The sequence below is a fragment of the Papilio machaon genome, chromosome 26 (genome assembly GCF_912999745.1).
Source record: "Papilio machaon chromosome 26, ilPapMach1.1, whole genome shotgun sequence".
Classification (NCBI taxonomy): Eukaryota; Metazoa; Arthropoda; class Insecta; order Lepidoptera; family Papilionidae; genus Papilio; species Papilio machaon.
This window is the reverse complement of record NC_060011.1, coordinates 3,303,140-3,325,174: the sequence shown is the minus strand read 5'-3', so window position 1 is coordinate 3,325,174 and position 22,035 is coordinate 3,303,140. Positions and strand designations below refer to the sequence as shown.

At 33.2% G+C, this 22,035-nt stretch overlaps 1 protein-coding gene across 4 annotated transcripts in view; it reads left to right on the top strand.

The window, feature by feature from the left end:
- Positions 1-22,035, top strand: part of LOC106715202 (anillin) — a 39,742-nt gene that overhangs the window by 16,855 nt on the left and 852 nt on the right. For 3 of the 4 annotated variants that reach the window (XM_045684468.1, XM_045684467.1, XM_045684465.1), the window contains exons 8-20: positions 6,314-6,600; positions 9,012-9,231; positions 9,373-9,550; positions 15,826-15,901; positions 16,080-16,229; positions 17,033-17,182; positions 17,787-17,945; positions 18,313-18,403; positions 18,753-18,899; positions 19,524-19,669; positions 20,307-20,387; positions 20,631-20,798; positions 21,673-21,873. In XM_045684468.1, coding sequence (XP_045540424.1) covers positions 6,314-6,600; positions 9,012-9,231; positions 9,373-9,550; positions 15,826-15,901; positions 16,080-16,229; positions 17,033-17,182; positions 17,787-17,945; positions 18,313-18,403; positions 18,753-18,899; positions 19,524-19,669; positions 20,307-20,387; positions 20,631-20,798; positions 21,673-21,873 — 2,054 coding nt within the window. The remainder of the gene's footprint in view (positions 1-6,313; positions 6,601-9,011; positions 9,232-9,372; positions 9,551-15,825; positions 15,902-16,079; positions 16,230-17,032; positions 17,183-17,786; positions 17,946-18,312; positions 18,404-18,752; positions 18,900-19,523; positions 19,670-20,306; positions 20,388-20,630; positions 20,799-21,672; positions 21,874-22,035) is intronic. The other variant, XM_045684466.1, reaches the window with a different exon arrangement.

The following is a 22,035-nucleotide window of genomic DNA, read 5'->3' as shown; positions in this document are numbered from 1 at the left end:
CATGTAAACTTACGCTATTTTTAACATGTAAACTTACGCTATTTTTAACATGTAAACTTACGCTATTTTTAACATGTAAACTTACGCTATTTTTAACATGTAAACTTACGCTATTTTTAACATGTAAACTTACGCTATTTTTAACATGTAAACTTACGCTATTTTTAACATGTAAACTTACGCTATTTTTAACATGTAAACTTACGCTATTTTTAACATGTAAACTTACGCTATTTTTAACATGTAAACTTACGCTATTTTTAACATGTAAACTTACGCTATTTTTAACATGTAAACTTACGCTATTTTTAACATGTAAACTTACGCTATTTTTAACATGTAAATTTACGTTATTTTTAACATGTAAACTTACGCTATTTTTAATACGTTGTATAATTCTTTAATTGTGAATTACGGTTGAATATCGAACGTTGGCCGACAATTTCAAAGTTTAAAGTTTCCGACTCATAACATATTGACCTACTTTAAAATTATTGTATACTTAAGGTTTCCTTCATTAACCACGAAACCTTGGAAACTTTACAAAGGGCCCATTGTACCTCAATTACTCTGAGCTTATGAAACCTATGTAGTGCGGTACACAATATTGTGTCCTTCATTAAAGAAGAATATTCTATCATTTTTATAATGAACGAATTATTTATTTTTAGGAAATAAATTTTAATTATAATATTAAGCTAATATTATAATTAAAACAACATACATATCGTGAGTTTTTATTTGAATTATGTTAAATTCTCATTCTTTCCATCAAAAATAGATTTTGAATATCAAAAGAACCTAGTTCTAAACAAAACAAATTCTATCTGTAGTTAGGGACCAAAATCTTTGTTTAAAACATATTGTTATCTCTGTTTTGTCAAAAGATAAAGAAAGGGATGACGGTAAGTTTTATATATAGACAGGCTGTCGCCCGCGAATCCGTCCGCGCGCAGTTAAAAAAAAAAACTAAATGGGGCGTTATGAAAAATAGATGTTGGCCGATTCTCAGACCTACTGAATATGCTCACAAAATTTCATGAGAATCGGTCGGAAATCGGAATTCGGAGGAGTTCAAGTTCGAACCCCGTGACACGAGAATTTTATATATAAGATTTTGATCTCAGAAACCCACGGTATGTAAGTTGTGGAATATATAAAACTGTAAACCATAAAGTATAACTCAAAATTTCCATTTATTTACGTGACTAATTCACACATCCTTATTTGCTTAATGTTTCCAGGGCTGCCATCTATACAGTAGTAATTTCTTTTTTATTAACTTACTACTAGAGTTCAATTTTAATTAACCTAAGCAATCAGGGAGATACAATCGTATTGAAATATATTCCATTTTAAAATCTATTTAAAATTTTAAAATTTTAGGATCTTATACTTGTTGTATAATATCCACATTAATTTTAAGTATATAACGAGCTTTCTACAACATCCATCTTTATATTTAAAAGGATGAACATATTTACCAACGTCTTTTTAGTTTTCATCGAGTATTAATATTATCTTAACACTTTTCCAAATGTATAAAACGAATAGACCCAATTTGATAAACTTATAAATGGGTAGTTTAATTTATATAAAATAATTTTGTGACAACCCTAATATTTCCGCTTTCAATATCCGACAGTTTAAAAACTATTTCATACAATTGAATTGTTTTGTTCACTAAACTGTGTCACCGTGTTTTCCTTTATGTCTACAGTGAGTTATTTGTCTTAATATATGTTCTAACCGTACTTTAAAGAATTACCTGTTTTGTATCTGAATACCAACAACCTATCACATTTGTTTAAGGCTTTACAATATGAGATTGAACGTAAGGTCGTAAGATTGAATCCATCACCGACTATTGTCGTAGACAATATTTTCACAAAGGTTTATCACTAGTTGCACCGGTTGAAAATAATTTTAGTATAGTTTGCATACTGTAACAACACATCTCACGACTGCAACTTAAATGGGTAGGCAGAGATAACGGATTCTATACTAATATGATAAAACGTAAACACACACTTCTCTATAACGCTGGATCGTAGTAATCACGGCATATTTTTCAATAATTATTTTTCTGATACAAAGCTATACTTACTATTTAGACTATATATTTTCACGCCATTAAACTTGGGGGGTGAGTAAATTGAAAAAAATATTATGCGAGAAAGGGACAAATTGCAAGCCAGTAGCACTATAAATGAGTAGTTGCCATGGTAAATGTCTTCGAATACATTTGAGCATTTGAATTTTGACATTTGCAATTGAAAATTTTACGCAATGTAAATAATAAAACAAAGTTTTGCAATGTTACAAAAAACGAATGGAATTTCATACGGAAGAAGCTGCAACAAAACAGCTAGTTTTCCTAAAAAAAAAAAAAACAGGAGATTAACTAGTTTTTTTTTTATACTTTTTACAAAAAAAAAAAAAAACAATAGCGCATCATATTTGCTATGTGTCAATACCTACAATAACCCTATCATCAGTATTTTAGATCTTGCATAATGCATTTTCGAAACCTTATAGCAATACAATTCTGAAACTAGGTCTGAATAACGGAACGAATCTCTTCGAACTGTCGACATGAGAAAGTTGAGGGATGTCTTAAGGAAGTCACTTGTTTCATATCTAACGGCTCTAAATGAATACATGTCGAATTCAATATGTTAATTTGTAAAACTAATCAAATTCGCAACTGTTTGTGATTTCCCATTTTGGGGGAAAGTCCACTTACCGGAATCGACAATTTGATAACAAATGTCTTTCAAAATTAATAAATATACTAGCTGTCGCCCGCGACTCCGTCCGCGCGCAGTTAAAAAAAACTAAATGTGGGGGGGGTTATGAAAAATAGATGTTTGCCCATTCTCAGACCTACTGAATATGCTCACAAAATTTCATGAGAATCGGTCAAGCCGTTTCGGAGGAGTTCAAGTTCGAACCCCGTGACACGAGAATTTTATATATAAGATTAGTAGAGTAAATGTTCATGAACTGTTTTAAATATCTACAAATTGCAAGACTGTTAATATTAAGTTTAGAAATACGAGTAAAACGGAACATTTAATTTTAAAAGAAAAGTAAGTTAAGACTAACTGTAAAGTTATTGAATTTTATCAAACCTTTATTTATAGCAAACTATTGCATGATTGAATAATCCAGGCTTTTTTCTGTCTATTTATGCACGAATCTTGAGCTAGTTGCTAGTTTATTTCTTTAGTGAAACTTCAGAACGGTGACTAAACTAAAAGTAAAGAAAAGACGGTCGGGATTTGCGAGTTGGAATTCCGCAAACCGGTTACTTGAAAGTTTCTGTGCGAGCTCCTATTATCATTGAGTCACTGAACGCCCTCTTCTTTGTCCTCTAATATTATACATTACTATGTTCTTTAAACTACGTTTAATCGTTTAAATTACATGGTATTTTATCAATTGTTTATTAGGCAAATTGAGGCAAGCGGATAATTAGTATAAAAGGAACAAGAGTGTGCCAGAATTGCACCGTGATTACATCCGATTACAAAGCGTGAGAAAATAATATAGAGTTTATCAAGCCGTTTTAGAAATTGAAATATTCCAAAAATTTTAGTGGTCATTGAACTTTTTACCTTTAAAAATATAACTACGAAGTCATCACAGAATATTTTATCATTCAACTGCTTTATTTAAGTAAAATGATGTCATTAAATTGTTAGTAATCGAGGTTATGGAACTTGTCAACCTTGCTCGATTGCTGCCATACTATGTACACATCATTTATGTACTATGAAGCTGAGTACTTATAAAAAGTTTATTTACTTGTCTACTTCTCGTGTAGTTACCACGTAACTTTGCTAAGAGTAGAGTAAAGCTTCATGTAGTCAGTGAACGGCATAAACTGGACTTTAATTTAAAACTACTTATTTGTCTGTAGATTCTTATTGTTTCTCAAAATGTTTTATGTCTGTTTTCATTGATGTGTTGGCATTTCATAGTATATTCAGCAACAGATGATGAATCTACTAATATAGTAATAAAACAAACCCTGGCCAAAAAAATAATAATATGATGATTAACCGTGGGTTTCTAATACCATCTTTTCAAAACATAGATAACAATATGTTTTAAACTGAGATTTTAGTTTCGGAAATCCACGGTTAGACAAAGAAGTTGACAACATATCGTGCAATATTCTATTAATGAACTAAATCGTAGTTAATTCTATGACAATTGAATTAACAAACAATAGTACAACTGCATGACTGTTTCCCATCGTGACTGACACTAGCGATGTCTATTGTGAAAGAAATAATTTATGACAATGTTTGCAAAAATTATCATAAGTTTTTTTTAATGTTTTTAACTAGATAATGTCTTGACGTATAGCATTAACATTTTTATAGTAACACTAAATGTAGCATGCGACTCTGTCCACGCGGAATTAAGTAAAAAAAACTTAATTAGTAACTTATGTGTTCTTCTAGAATATATTCTATATCTATGCCGAATTTCATCAAGATCCGTTGAGCCGTTGTGAAGATACCTTGTACAAACAACAATCCTTCCAAAATTCGCATTTATAATTTAATTTTAGCGTATATTATTATACAGGGTTCATTTAATTTTTTTCATTTAAATTTGTTCATTATTAAAATGGATATGTCTTTTGGCTAACTAGGCAATACTCATCCGAAAGGAATTATTTAAATTGTAAGTTTCACTTTACTCGATACTTTCAACACACCTTAATCCATTGAACCATAAACTCAAATAAAACATCAATAAATCTATAGCTGTATGAAGATAATACTGCAATAGTTGTTCGGAAACTGGCAGCTGCAGCATAAAAAGCATAAAAGCGTCTCCGTTGATGCGTATCGAAATGTTTGGCGACATCAATCGCGGTCGTGGGATTCGGTAGCCAGTCTACTGGTCGAGTGGAGGTGGACTTATCGGATGGCCATCCGCAAGGCGCCATTCCGCTGCGAGCTCACTCGCGAGACTGATCATTCATCTTCGACTTGTAATATTGTCTTTTTTTAATTTGCATAGAGAAGGTTTTTTTTTATTAAAGGTTATGGTGTATTGTGCAATTTAAAATTGGATTATTTTGGCTGGATATTATTTGATGTGTTTGATTCGAATTTCGGGACTGCGTGGAAATCGAGGATCTTTTAAGGATTGCATAAGGTATTAAAATTTGTTTAGTAAATTACGTTCGGTAATCTACAACTTAAATCTTAATATTGTACCAATCAGTTTTATTCAAACGTAACTTAACCGCAATAATTTATGCTGTAACTTACATGCTGTGCGATAAAGTTAAACATTGCCAACTATTAGCACATGTACAAAATAAATTATTTCTAAAATAAAATGACAACAAATATACCAGCGTTATTCACAAATAATTAAACAACAATAACTCGTTTATAACCAACTATTTGCTTTCAAGTCTTACATTTAATGCAAGTACTTGATAAAACACAACATAATATTGTAATTATTCTTAAACTGTATGTCCGCATTTTCCTCACGTAGAACAATCTAAATGCGTACAAAACGTTTTCCTTAATCATAAAAAACAGCACAACAAATGTATTAATATTTACATACACAAATCTAACTGTGGATTTCCACTGCATAAACAATACATATTTGTTATCTCTGTTTTTCAATATGAATGAAAAGGATGACTATATTTTGTCGTTCTGGTGTGTTGTTAGTGGAAATTAAATGTTCTATAAATAAACAAACGAAGGTGTTAAGAGATGATGCACTTTCCTCTACTACGATGTTTTTCATTTTCTTGCTTCATCTACGCATATGCTCGTCGATACCAGTACTTCGAGAAAACATCATCGTGACAATAACGTAAAAAGTTGTCTTTCCTTATACAGAGCGGCAGTCCATCCGCATTCATGAGCGCTGTGCTATGTTACAAAGAAACTGATCAAATATTAAATATATAAAATTGAACTTTAAACACGACATTTATACCGATATTGTATACCGTAACCTTTATTATATAAGTGAGTTATTATTATTTAAAAGTCTTATGTATTTGAATTGCATAATATAATTCAACTATCTTTGCGAATAAGTATTGTTTATAATAGCTATTTATTCTGCTAGTGCATCTACTGAAGAAAGAAAACTAGGTCCATCAGATTTCAATCAACGTTTTATTTGAAGTAAAACACCATTGGCACTAAACATTGAATGATTACGCCTATTCACACCAAACTTACAGTGTGAATAGGCCTTAATATAAAGACAGCAGCACACAACAGCATAATATTAATTTGTTATTCATTTTCAGCAGACAAAGCGCGTCCTGCGCCGAATACAAAACAGGATAAATCGGACACAATCTCAGTGCATTCAACAAGTTCCAAAACGAACCTCTCCAATAATTCTAGAACAAACTCTAAAGACAGTGTGAATGAAGATACGGTCAGTCAGAGTTCCCTAGGAGGAGGTATAAAAGGAAAACTGGCGGCGCTATTTAATAAGGAGCAGACAATAAGCGAGACAACAATAGCTAATAAATTTAAACAAGAAAGAGAGAAAGAGATGGAGATGTTGCAGAATAGATTCCATTATAAGGTATGTAACATTAAGCAATCTCGTAATCTAATCTATATCTATATCTATATATATGTATATAAAAATGAATTGCTGTTCGTTAGTCTCACTAAAACTCGAGAACGGCTGAACGGATTTATCTTATCTTAGTCTTGAAATTTTCGTGGAGGTCTTGGGAAGGTTTAAAAGGCGAGAAAAAATTCATACCGCTATTAAGTTTTTTTTTCCTGCGCGCGGACGGAGTCGCGGGCGACAGCTAGTCTATTATAATAATGAACAGTAGAAACGAAATGTCTTTCTGTTTAAATAACGAATTATTGTCATTTATACGAGAAAATATTTATAAAGTAAGTCATATTAAATAGGCTAACTTACAGTTGGTAAACCACGAAAACTCAACGCCTTGATTCCGTATCAACAGCATAGTCGAAGACCGCATTACCGATACTTTAGCTCGATATTTCAAAGATCTCGAATATCAACTGATATATTACTGTACTTAGTAAACATATTCTTATCTTACTAATATTATAAATACGAATTTATGTATGTATGTTTGTCAGAAGGTATATGCAGAACGGCTCAATGGGTTTTTGAAACATCGCATTGATAGTCTGGAAGAACAGGCTACTAATAAGTTTTTGTTTTACTCCGCGCGGACAGTTTCGCGAGCGACAGCTAGTTTTATTTATAGTAATGTTCGATACATCGGCTTTTTTTTCGACATTTTGAGATGACTTGCGAAATAATTTAATTAAGATCATCTAACAACTAAACAAGATTAATGCCGTGTTTCTTATCTTAAAATAGCATCACAACTACTGATTACATTTCTGATGTTACGATTTTTTTTATACCTCGTTATTCGCTCTTCAAAGATGATTACATATATACTTCTTAATATAGGTGACTTTTTGCGATATTCGTTTAGTGACTCATTCAATGTAATTTAGTATGTCTTATATGTAATATATTTATGTGATATGTTGATAATATGTTTATGATACTAGCTGCCGCCCGCGACTCCGTCCGCGTGGAATTAAAAAAAAAACTTAATTAGTAGCCTATGTGTGTTTTCAGAATATGTACAACATGTCTGCCAAATTTGATCGAGATCCGTTCAACTTGTACTTTTGGGACCACATTTAACATGTTTTTGTAGCTTACTGCTTTTGCGTGATATTTAACGACGTATTTGCCACTATAAATAGAAATCGCTTCTCAACTGTGTATTTGCGTCTTAAGGTTTCAATATTTTTATTTACATTCAGTATCCTATTTTTAACGTTTACAAGGTGAAGTTGTATTATCCTTACCGTGGATTTCCACTGCCGAAACAAATATATTGTCATCCCGCTCGTTCGTTTTAAAAAGAATAAGATAACTATATAGAAACTCACGGATTTCTTGAACTTGTAAAGATACATTCGAATAGTATTGTATTCATAAATGCCGTATAAAAGTGAAAACAAAAATCTTACGGTATGTTATCCAATACTAGCTAACTATGATAAATATGGGTACAATATGTGATAATTTTTTTAACAGCTACGCAAGCTTCTAACCTCATTTCTAAACATCAACTGACCTTTAACCCCGACGCGCTCGGATTTCGTCTACTGTATTACAATAACACCATTAGTTCTTTTTCAACAATCTAATTATATCAAACTAGCTTTTACCCGCGACTCCGTCCGCGCGGAATAAAAAAAATAGAAAACGGGGTAAAAATTATCCTATGTCCGTTTCCTGGTTCTAAGCTACCTGCCCATCAATTTTCAGTCAAATCGATTCAGCCGTTCTTGAGTTATAAATAGTGTAACTAACACGACTTTCTTTTATATATATAGATTCCTTTTTTAAGCCATATGACTAGGATATATTTTAAAGTCTACAAACTGTAAGCCCCCATTCACACGGGCGCTTTTTCAACGCACGCTAAAGAAACAAATAGACCAAATGTATTTCGATGTATTGTTCATCGTTCGTACGGCAGCGATTTTAAAACGCGATGCTTTTTTATCCTGCATTATTGCATTTTGAGCACTGGACGAAAGAAACAAGAGTGATTTTTAAGCGCTCAATAGCAGCCAACGTGAATTTGGACGCGGCGTTAAAAAAGCGCCCGTGCGAATGCGCTCTAGAAATATCTAAATGTAATATGCTAGACTAGGTTATGTAGCTTTCGCGATTACTACGTTGGCAAAATTTTGTTTTAATAAAAATTTGACGGTTTTATGTTTACTTAATTTCGGTGTCGGATCGAAACTAAATTTACATAAAATGTGAATATACGTATAAGATAGTGTTACCTTGAGTTTCTGAGACCAAGGGATGAAGATATGTTTTAAACAGAGATTTTTGTCTCAGAAATCAACGGTTAGTCATTCATCCAACGTAATTATAACTCAACATTAATCCTTATATTTCAGCCTAAACAAGAGAATGCAGAACAGCACAATGATTCGGATGACGATCATAGTGAGAATGATCCGTCAGAAAAGGCGCCTCTTATGGGCAGCACGATGAGTCTCTCGCAAGCCAAAAAGCCGGAGATAGTGTCCAATCTTCCTAAAGTCACCTTCGATGACAAGGAAGAGCCTACTGATAAAGACGACAAGGTTGTAGCTTCACAACCCGTTAAAAGACGAAGTGAGTACTTTTGTAGTTAATATTTGCACTATTTGATGTTCTAGTTCTGTATAAGATTGTGAATATGCTTCTTAGACGCTTATTTTCGAATCCAAATAAAAAAAATTGTCTTAAATTTTATTGTTTTAATTTTTTTTCCAGGTTCCCAAGACTCCCAAGTGGTACTCTCAGTACTGGAAGACGTTAAAAGGATCAAAGTAAACAATGCAAAAGAGACTAACGGAGCTCTCCCGCAGCCGAGCATCTACCCACATCTGTCCGATATTGAAACAGATCAGTCTAATTCACAAGAGGAATACTCCGACTGTGGTGGATCAAGGTGTGGACACTATGCCTTAGAATGCGTCTTTTTCTTCCTTTGTATTTGATCACCAACATTTATACAAACATTTGTCAAATAAATGTTGGCGTTAGTTATGTTTACGCTTGCCGATGTTTGATCAAACGTATGGTATAAGTTTTGATAGTATCAAGAATGGACTGCCATCTGTGAAATAATATTGTTTTTTTTATAAGCTGGTTTACTTGTTCTTTTTTAGATTTAAAGTAGAACAAAGTCAAGACTTTATAATTATTATAATTTTAATAACGCACAGATGGCATAACTAGCCATATATTATTTATTTAGTTTATTTAAAAATAGGTTGAAACTACTTTTAGGGTTAATAGTACTTATATACGCATATCAAACTTAATTGCAAATATTTGCAATTAATTAATGAAATATTTGACGAGAAATTAATGCGTTTATAATTTTTAAACTGTTCGGTTAAGCTTTTGCCTATATTCATGGCATGTTATTTATTACGATTTCAAAAAAATTGTCCCAGTTCTAAATTTAAAAAATGCAGTTAATCCACAATAAATTTATTTAATAATGTTTTCAGATTAACGAATTTTTAGCCAGTTGGTTACTTAAACTACTAGTTGACATTGACATAGTATGAATTTGTTACATTTATATGCGGGTCTTTAAAATTACATGAGAATTATCCTAAATATAATAGTAGGTACTCATATCAAATCCACAGACAAATTTTACATTACACTATGAATCTTAAATTCCATAATATTTATGGTAAAAAAACTTTTTCTCAAAAATCATGTGACAAAGTGCACTTATTTTACAAAATCTCCTTCATTTCTTTTCGCAACAAAAAAAAAACTAAATCGTAGAACATCGTTATGGCCGCCATGAAAGAAATCTGACGTTTCTTTGTTTACTTTATTTTGTTAGATCGAAACGAGTTATATAATATAACTGACAATAATTTAAGATTGTCCGCATCCTATTTAATAGACAAAAAAAATCAATGTGGTATATATAATTAAACAAGACTTTAAGGAATCGTAATAGAGTCTAGTTTAACTTGTTATTTTATTATAACAAAGGCTGAACATTTAGACTGCTAACGTAGTGCCTATTCATCACGACTGAACTTTTGTACGTGTTTATATACATTGTTGCTTAGTACCTTATCTGGAATGTTCTTTGAACAAATATGGACGACGATCTTGGAACTGGTTCTAAAACCAATATCAATACTAACGGATAGGATTTACTCAAGTTGTAAAGAAATATTTGAGTTAAAGCCATCTAAAAATAAAATATTAGATAATGATCTATTTTCTGATGTCAATAAAATAAAGGTAACTTCGTAAAAGACTTGTATTCGCTGGAAATTTTATTAAAAAAAAACAAGTATGACGACAGAGTTCCTTCCAGGCCTTCAAGATTTTCTTTTTAAATCACACTAAAGAACTTCCTTAGTGTGATTTAAAGGACTGAACGTGTAAGTTAAACAGTTAAAAATTGCAAGTCATTAAAAACTTCCATGACAAATTAACTAATGAAACTTAACCAGTTATAATGTTGAAACTGCAAACAGACAGTTACTGCGCTGTATTGCGAAATTTCACAATAATTTGTAACTTTACACTTAGTCATTTAAAAACAAATGTTGCAGGATCACGTTACAATATACGCCCAGCTTTATTTTAACGTAAACCATACCATCCCATGATTACGTATACCTCACCTAGGGTAAATAAAAAAAGATATTAATTTTTACATCTTCTCGTATGAGTATTTTTCACTCGCTTGGACTTACGACGCGACAGTATTAAATGTGTTGTAAAAACTATTAAATTTTTAATTTAATAAGAAATCTAATGCAAACCATTATATTCAGTTCTTTGCCCTTTTTGAAAAAAAAAATAGTTGGAACAAAAACAAATCAGTTTGCGAAATCTAAAATGATGCGACGCGTTCGCAAAATAACATGCAAATAGCCTTTGGCCCGAATACATGTTGAATTCTTAATCGTTTACCCGTATTCGGTTTACTATAGCGTATAATATAACTATTGTTGTATTTATTTGTCGGTTATTTTTTAATGAATTTCAATAATTTATACGAGGATATGCGGTTGGTAGTTTATTTTGCTTTTTTTATAATAACGTATCACCATCTCAAAGGCCGGCAACACATCTGCGATTCCTCTGGTTTTGTAGATGTCCATAGGTTTCGATGAACACCTTGGTGTTCCCGTTGCTCGTTTGCCCCCTTCTCTTATAAAAAAAGTTCATCAAAATCTGTACAACAGTTGAGTTAAGCATAGGACTTAGTTATAAACATATATTTTCATTTATAAAAGGTAATAGACACTATGTAATTTAAAAATATAATGAAAGCAATTATAATAAGAACAATTTTAAAATACTATTAGTAGTAAATATATCATTAAATACTTATATAAGACTGTAATGTTGCCTATCGAATAGATGTAGTGTTTACGTTGTAAATTACATAGAATTAGAACTAACAACCTATAATCAGGTTGTATTTTCCTCGTTTGCTTAGTAAATAATCAAGTACTAAATACATTTAGGTCTTATAAAAATTATATTCACTACAAATACATAAATAGATCTCTTTAAACGATATTACTCTACAAATTTTATAAATACAATACCCGTAGAGTTACTATAAAAAGCTTTCCTAATGTAAGAAACTTAACCTTCCTACTTATTCCTTCTCTAACTAGTACTTATTAAAAAATAAAAAAGAATCGATAGAGACGTTCAATTCATATATTCAATAGAAATAAAACTAATTTAGACAGGTTAAAACATAATTTATTAAAAAAATTTAAATGTACAGTCAAGTCTGATGGACATTAATAACTTTGTATAATTAAATTATCTGAAAAGAAAAATTATAACAAAACGATCTAATTAATTTTACTTTAGTAAGGTTTTTCTAATCACTTCACAGACATATTTGCATCATCAATTGGCCTCAATTGATGACTTATTGCCTAATAAAACTTTATAGAACAAATCTATATAAATTGTCAGCCAGTGAAATGTGTTTATATAATTTCTTAATTTCTCATTTTACATTAAATTGGACCGGATACATACTTAATTTGAGCAACGGCAATTTCTTTTTATTAGCAGTAACAGTTTTTTTATTAAGGCGGCATGTACAATATCCTATTAATTTTTAGCATAACATAGTACATTTTTTTAAGTAAATAAACAAGTACAATTTAAACATGTTCACAGCAATGGTATATAAGGTTAGGTATACATATTAACAAAGTCTAAAATTAAAATATAATCCAGTAAGACATTTAAAAAAATGTGAGCCGTCATGGGATGCCTGGCAGATGTGAAACATCGAGTGTGTACAAGTAATATGCATAAAAGATAATATTATTAAAATAAAATACATATATATATGTATACCTCAGTATAGCGTGGCGACCCGTCGCCACGGCAAGCGTCGCCACGCCAACAATTCGGTTTACAAGTGAGCCTATAGATGTTTCACATCAAAAATAATGAACATGTTTTAAATTTTTATTCAAATTGATTTAATATGTCCAGTGTGAACATAGCCTTAATTTTAAATTTATTAGGTTTTTGCCTTTTACTTAAGCATTAATATCTTATAACCGTCGATTGCATTTATGGTGTATACAGCTATGCACTTAAAATCTTGTAACATACAGGATGTCCTAAAGTTGGACACAAAGATGTAATAAATACAACTTAATAAAATAACATAGCTATTACACCAATAATGTAGTTAACTGTACACATTTGGTCAGACAAAATTTGAACCGGTTTAATATTTTTAAATGTTGGTAGCATAATAATGAAATTTCTCTTTCAGGTTGCCTTTAACCGTATGTTTTCATAACCAAAACACCTGAACAAAAACATATTCTCGTCACTTTCATACCCTTTGAAAAATAGGAGATTGGAATCTTTTTGTACAGGTGTTTTAGTGAAAATCCACGGTATTAAATTTTAAGTTAATTCGTCTGTGATAATAGAAACTTTTTCTATCAGATTTTTTTGTAAAAATAAAATGTTGAATGCAATCAAACGACTTTAATTTCCTTTAATTTGTTTGTGACATTTTCAGGACTTCTCAGTGTGTGATATAATTAAAATTTTAAGTTAACGAGGTATCCTAATACTTTTGGTTATCACCTTGGTTATTACAAAAAACAAATATAACGTGTTGTTTATTTTATTTAAACTCCTTGTTATTTAACTGAGCAAGAAAAACACAAGAGTAGGTTTAATTTTTGGCACACATTTTAGTAAGTTTGTCATCCCTGATCAGGTACTGAACATAGGTATTATGTCCTGTCCTTACTCCTTACTAATATAAATACGAATGTAACTCTGTCTGTCTCGCTTTCACGCCAAAACTACTGAACCGATTTAAATGAAATTTGGTACACAGGTAGTCTTGAGTCTGAAAAAGGACACAGGTTATTTTTAATGTGAAAAAGGGTTGAAAGGGGATGAATAGTTGTATGGAAGTATCGTAATTTTTACAGTTAAAAGATTGATACTTATTTTTTTAGGCTAATTTTTTTTATAAAACAACTATAGTCTGTGAATTTTTGAATATTTCAGAATAGGGGATGAAAGTTTGTATGGGAATATGTAAGATTTATGTGAATGTTTTATAAGTTTAAGTAAAATAATTAGCCTAAATAATTAAAATGCTACCAGAAGACGGTATTGCACACAGAAGTCGGGAGCATGGCCATTGCTATTATAATAGCTAAATAAACTATAATATTATAAACGTTTTGACGACTTTTGAAGAGTGAATTGTTGTTATGAATCATAGCTTATATGAATTATAATAAATAAGGAAAAGAGAAAGAAATATCAGCAATAAGAGTAGTCACAGGGTAGATGTAAGAGAGGGAACTAGCAGTACAGGAACGTAGCAATAACTAAGCTAGATCACAATATACTCGTAAAGATAAACATTGCAGGAGAAACTAGTACCGATTAGGGTCAGCATACACGGACTACTTGAATTAGTATCTCTTGACTACTAGCGGTCTATTATTCAAGCGGTCGGCGTACGGCTTAATTTTACCAGAAACTGGTAAACTGTAATCCGTATGTAGCGAAACGCAATAGCTGATGGCCAAATGCCTTGGGGCTGTCAATGCCGATTGCTTAAGTCAGTGTATGGCAGCTCTAATTATAATACACTAGCAGTTGCCCGTGACTTAGTCCACTCTGAACTAAAAACCATCTAGTAATAAATATAGCATATGTCGTCCGTCGATTTTGTGGCTTCCTAGCAGTAAAATAACTTTTCAACTTGGTTCAGTATTGTCAGAGCCTATTCAATACAAACAAACAAATCTTTGCTCTTTATAATATTAGTATCGATTGAATTATTACTAGGGTTACTTAACGGATGCACGGGTATATAGTGGGGGTTAAAATATAAGTTATTAATGAAATAAGCTCTAGGATTCTCAAACTTTTTTGTTCAACTTGTGTTCTTTAAATTTTATTTCCTGTCATCGTACACCGCTCCTATATCAATTAGGGAATCACTGTTCTTCCGAACTGCCATCTTCAAACGGAACTATGGAGTTAATGTTTATTGAATGGTGCTAAAGTATTTAAGAATTTGGTCGCCTCTCAATGATTAACATTGACAAAGTAACATCGTGTACTGTTTGCATGGCGTTTAATCTAAGCACTATATTTAGCCTATAAAATAAAAGACGGAACGGTCACATTTCTTGCACAATGTCTTCCATTCATACAATGTACTCCAATTCTCTCATCCTTTTAGCTTAGTCTAAAAAGACTGACAACACAACTACGTAACTTGGAATGCTTGTTAGAAGGTATCTTCAAAACGGCTTAACGGATTTCGATGAAATTTGACACAGACTAAGAACATAGTCTGGATGAACACATAGGCTACTTACAAAGTTTTTTTTAAATTCCGCGCGCAGGCCAAAGCTAGTCTTTCATCTGCTCACTATTCCCCACCGAGGGGCTCGGAGCCTCCTCTAATTTAGGGTTGACTAGGCTATAATCAACCACGCTGGCCCAGTGCGGGTTGATTCATTTCACACATATCTTTGAAGCTAGTCTTATTTTGCATCACCTTTTCGTACACAACAAATAAATAATACCACAAATCACACCCTGAGAAGTCTTATGTAACAAGTCACTGCAAATTTGAAGGAAATATAAGTCAATGATAATAGACGATTATATTATTAAATATGTTTTTCATTTCAGTGCGGACACGTGCCGAGACAATTTAAACAAATCGGACAACTGGGCTGAAACGTCCTTTGGAAGGGAAGTTATGAATGTGAGTATTAGGCAATAAATAAAAAAATGGCAAATAGGCAACGCATTTGCCATTTTTTATTTATTACAAATATCTATTGGCAGCGGTCATTGCTATTTCAGCAATTGCAAGTGGCTATTTGCTCGAAACTAAGGAGTCTCTAAGATTGACTGTCTTAGTGACGTGTAATAAATTACAGGTTGTGAAGAAAAATAACAATAGTTACAAGAAGGCGGTGCGTGATGATGATTCTGATAGTTCTCACAGCCCGTACGACAGTGAACTGGATGAAATGCTGGATGAAGCACTGGAAGACAGTGAGGGACCGACACCGCCTAAAATAAATAAAGTAAGAAATTTACAAAGTATCAATGTTAGTTAATCTACTCCTAATAAGTAGTAATTATTGGAACGAAGTTCCTTATCGCGCGTTGTGAAAGGGGGCTAGACGGAAAAAATTCTTACGAAAAGTTGTCACGACACTTTTTGCTATAGTAAGCTATTGTAAGCTGTGCGGCGTCGCATGTTTCTCTGTCTGTCTCTCTCTCTCTCTTATAGAAAGCAAGCCTGATATTTTCATTTCTATTTCGCATTGAACAGTGTGGTGTCGCGACTTAAAAAAAAAAAAAAAAGATTTATTACAATTCCTTCACTAATTAATCGAAAGGAACTTTGTTCCATCCGGGTGTCCCTTGACACCTCTCAAGTTTTTTTTTTAGTAAAGGTTTAAAGTTGTGCTTATAATTTTTTATAACATTTTCTAAGTTACTTAGACAATAAAAGGGATAATATGTTTTTCTAAGAGTTTTGTTGCAGTTGACTCGGCAGTTAGAAATCTGTCTGTTGCCAGTTTCATTTCATCAAAATGGAATATAATTTTATAATTACAATTAAATGAATTTCACATGAATTTTAATTAATTATTCATAAGCTTCTTTGAACTTCGTCTTTTTTTTTATGGTACCGAAAAATGGTGTTTCAATATCTCACGTGCATCGCATTTCCTCTTACCATTACACACCCACGCCTTTTATACTTTGATTTACAATTTACATGTTACATTATAAAAAATATAACGATTGCCAGGATGACTTCGTCTTATTCTTTACGAATTATTTTTTCTAAATTAAGAGTTTCCTATTTAACTTACAGCAACAGGGTCTATCGTCAAATAGTTTCGTATACGAAGAGAAGGCTAAGTTTAAATCGCCAGTGAAAGTGCCGCCAACGACACCCGCCAGACACGACCGTGGTGCGGAGCTAGTGCATAGCGTCAGCTTCTATAGAAGAATGCAGAATGCTGTGAGTATTACAATATAAACAAAAAAACAAAAATTTAGATTCATGAATGGATGGATGAATGTTTGTTAGAAGGTATCTCCAGAATGGTAGAACGAATATGTAGAACATAATCTGGAAGAAGACACATCCTACTTATTAATTTTTTTTTATTTCCGCACTGGCGGATTCCTGGTCAAAAGCTTGTTACTAATATTGAGTACATTAATAGAAGATCAGATATCTTTCAAACCTCGAAGGCGTTATCTAGACCACGCCACCACATTGAAAAACTAATCGGAGTGGTCGAACAATGTAGGAGCATCTACGACTGCATTTATAGTTTTATTGAAGAACTAGCTGTTGCCTGCGACTCCGTCCGCGCGGAATAAAAAAAAACGTAATAAGCCTATGTGTTCTTCCAGACTATATTCTTTGTCTGTGCCAAATTTCATCAAAATCTGTTTAGCCGTTACGGAGATTACTTCAAACAAATATCCATCCATCTAAACATTCGCATTTATAATATTAATAAGATGGCTTTAAACAATGCCATAATTCAGATTTAAGGCTATTTTATACACTAAAAAATATTGTGGACGGAATATAAGCGACATTGTGTTTGTAGTCATCAACGCCTTCAACTCCGCTGCGTGTTGTGAGACACGAGTCTCCGGAGCGCGAGGTGTCCGCTCCAGACGAGCCAGTGATCAGTGTGACAACGGTGCGCGAACGCATCAAAGAGCTGCAGAATGAGATCAACAAACAACAGACTATTATATCACAGGTATTTTGCATTTATTTGAATTTGTTTGAACACAGGAACCGTGGGTTCTCATCGTCGAAACTTTCGTACTATAAATTCAAATACTAGTCTTCTAGTTATTTAAAAATTAACAAAAAAATGGGACCCATCTGTAAGCACTTTCTTTCAATTAAAATAATTTTTATCAAAATCGGACCACCAGGGGCGGAGTTTCGCGGTAACACACATAAAAAATACAGTCGAATTGATAACCTTCTTTTTGAAGTCGGTTAAAAATGTCTTAGTAATGCTAGTCTAGATGAGAGTTTAACACAAAATAAGCTGTGATTTTGTAAACTATCTAAATGAATTGTGGACTGAAATTTGTACTTAATTGATATTGTTTCAGGCTAGTCAGGCGCTAAATCTGTGCGCGTCTACCATAGAATTCAGCGGCTCTACAGAACAAGCGGAGGGTGAAAGATTACTGCTTCTAGCTAGTAAGTTTTTTAATGATAAATTTTTCTACAACCACTTCTAATAATAAAAATTGTACCCGTAGTTGTTGAAGCAGGAATAAATGATTGTCAGTTTGTCTGTGAGTTTGTGCTCGCTTATCTTAAAAACCTCTTAACCAATAACAAAACAGTTTTAATCAATAAATTATGGTAACCTTAATTTATTATATAATGTTTGTTTTAATTCAAGTATTGCCTTAAAAATTGCGAGATTCTTTACTTCCAAAATTAGTTGACCTTAGATTTTGTCGATGAAACATATAAAATAAGGTTCAGTTTAGCCTGGACTAGTCCAGTATCGTAGTTATTTAAGAAAGGTATATAATTTCAGCACACAGACGTCAGGCGTGTGTACACGAGGTGCAGCGGCTGCAGGTGGAGGGCGCGGGTCCAGCTCGCTGCAAGGGAATGGCCTCGCTACATCTCCGCGACATCAATGTACCACTGCGTAGAGACTACATCAGGCATCTTAATGCAGGTACACTATGAGTCACGACAGCTTATGTTGAGATTTATGTGATGCTTTTTTAGGAATTGAGTGTGTTAAATGTCTACGAACATTCTAAAATTATTAATTTGTACAGATTATATGGTACTAAGGCTAAAGATAATGTAGACGTCAGCAACAACATCAGTTGCACGAATTGTCCTCGCTCAGTGAAATACCACGACCACACAGAAGACAGACGTCAAGTGGAAGTAATTCCAAGTACATTCTGATGAGTGTGGTGCCGGAGGACTTATTTTAGTCTTCTTTCCCTTCCCAACCCTTTTCTTATAAGGAAAGGATGTGAAGGGGAGGTGGATTTGATGGAAGACATGCATAGGAAGGTTAAATATTTCTCTTTTTGTGCGTCTCCTCCGTCGATTGGGGGTAGGCAACGCATCTGCGATTACGAATGTCTATGGACAGCGGTCGCTTCGCCATTTCGGCGAATTCATGTGGCCGCTTACTCGTTTGCCACCTTGTTATATAAAAAAAGAACTCTGTCCTTTTTGCAGTTATAGCGTGTAGTTCTGTCAGAATATATAAGATAGCTGAACTGAATAGTTCTGAACTGTATTTAGCTAGATTTTAACTAGTTTTGTGTCATGTACACAGATGGAGCTGTGGGTCACCACGCGGTGTGCCTGCTGAAGTGCCGGGACCGTGTGGTGGCGAGCAGTATGCAGCTTACTTCACCCAGCACCAGTCTGCTGCACTTCCCCGATGAGATACGTATGGAGGGACTCGCCAGCGACTTCAAGGTATAACAAACACGAACACATTGAGTCAGTAAATGTCTCAATTTAACTCTGAGACTCCCTTAGTTTGTACAACTAAATATAGTCGCATCTGTATAAGTGAGAGTTTAAGGGAATGGGATATTTTCTCGCTTAGGAAGGTAGTTCATTGAGACCGGATAGTGACAATCGCTTAAAGAAGTTTCTTTTATATAAAAGTTCTACTGTATATTAGTTTTCTTTATGTACCTTTATGTCTATAAACTTAACTGTATGAGTTGTTTTGAGAAAATTAATAGTAATTACCAGCAGGTAATTCAAACCTGTTTTTTTTAGATTGGTGAAAATAACTAATAACAGTTAAATTTTAACATTTATTCAATTTTATTTATATTTAATATTCAAGTAATGTAACTAGTAAATTATTCAACAAGAAATGTAATGAGTAAATTATTTTAAATCTATATATATAAAAGAAAGTCGTGTTAGTTACACTATTTATAAATCAAGAACGGCTGAATCGATTTGACTGAAAATTGATGGGCAGGTAGCTTAGAACCAGAAAAAGGACATAGGATAATTTTACCCCGTTTTCTATTTTTTATTCCGCGCGGACGGAGTCGCGGGTAAAAGCTAGTAACTCAATAAAATTTGTTTCCAGGTCACAGTTGAGATCTATCTGTTGCAAGCCACGAAAGAAATTCTTCCTCACGATGTTAAATATCACATATCTAACAAAAAGGTAATTAAATCATTTTATTTATCTCATTTAATAAACTTATAACGTTCAAGACGTAATTTTTACTGCATTTTTTTTTGTTGATACAAATTTGATTTTGTGGCAGTTTTTTTTTATTTACTAATTAAACCCACCTTGTATATGACCGATCTCTGGACAAACCCACGATGGGTTTATAGACGTTTTTATTTTGTACCCTGTTTAATATAAATAAATAAAAATAAAATAATAAACAATTTATTTCAGGGTAACTCTAAGTTGTTGACACCGAAGTCAAAGGTGTCAGAGTTGAAGGCAGTGCGGGTCCAGAGTCCTGCAGGTCCACACGCGGTCCGCTCCCCGCAGTTCACGCTGCACGGATACTGCATATTCGCACTGCAGCAAGCCTCCAGGAAGACATTCACATTGAATAAGGTATATAACAGGGACCCCCAAACTATTTTGGATAAGTGACCAAGGGGGTTCCAAAATGAACTGTTACCTCAGACCCCAATGGCCAAATTACCTACTTTTAAGATCAATTATTTTTTTGGAACGAAGTTCCTTATCGCGCGTTGTGAAAGGTGGCTAGACGGAAAAAATTCTTACGAAAAGTTGTCACGACACTTTTTGCTATAGTAAGTATGTTAACGACGAATGAGCGCTACTTCACCATGGCAACGACGTGACAATATATAACGAAAATTCATAGAAATAAAATGTACTTCTTGTGAAGACTTAAGTTTTTTATTCATAGAATAAACATTGGTTCCTTCACTAATTAATTGAAAGGAACTTCGTTCCATCCGGGTGTCCCTTGACACTTTTCAAGTTTTTTTTTTATTATTCATTCTGATTGAGGTCAATGGAAGAAGACAGAGTGAGAATTAAGAATGCTTTAAGTTTAATATCGACCCCTTTGGGAATCCCCAGTACATAATAATCACATAACAAATTAACCCTTACAGGACCATAAAATTTCCGAGACTAAATATGTCAATACAACACAATATTTTAGCTACAATAGCTTAGCATAGTTTTTTTTATTCGTTCAGAAACACACATTTACTGCTTTGGACAAACGTTTTATTTTGACATTCAGTAAAAAAAATCGATTAAATAATAATTGAACAATCGGTGAAATGTTCTCTTTTTGTGCGTCTCCTTCTTCGTCGTTTGAGGGTAGACAACGCATCTACAAGTACGAATGTCTATGGGCAGCGGTCACTTCGCCATTTCGGCGAATTGTAAATAAAAAAAAAGTGTCTGCTTGCATTATAATATCTATTAATAATGTTTATTCTATCAGGTGCCTTGTGGTAGTCCGCTGGAGGGGAGCCTGAATGTAGAGATCCGCGCCAAGCTGCGTGTGTCTGCGCCCGCGCCGCACTCCGCCTTCCTCACAGCTTTTGATGACGTGTCCGGTCTCGGGGCCTGGCATCGCCGCTGGTTTAAACTCACCTCTCCACGTCTGCAGTACTGGAAGTATCCTGATGATGCCAATCGCAAGGTAAATATAACACATTCAGTGACACCATGAATGTAGTCAGCTAATCTAGGCTAGGTCTATATGAGGGCAACTGCTCCTCCTCCTTCAACACTCATGAGCGACCCTGACTCGCCTTACGAGTGCACTTTAAGCAGTAGTGACATAACGTTTTTATTTTTGAAG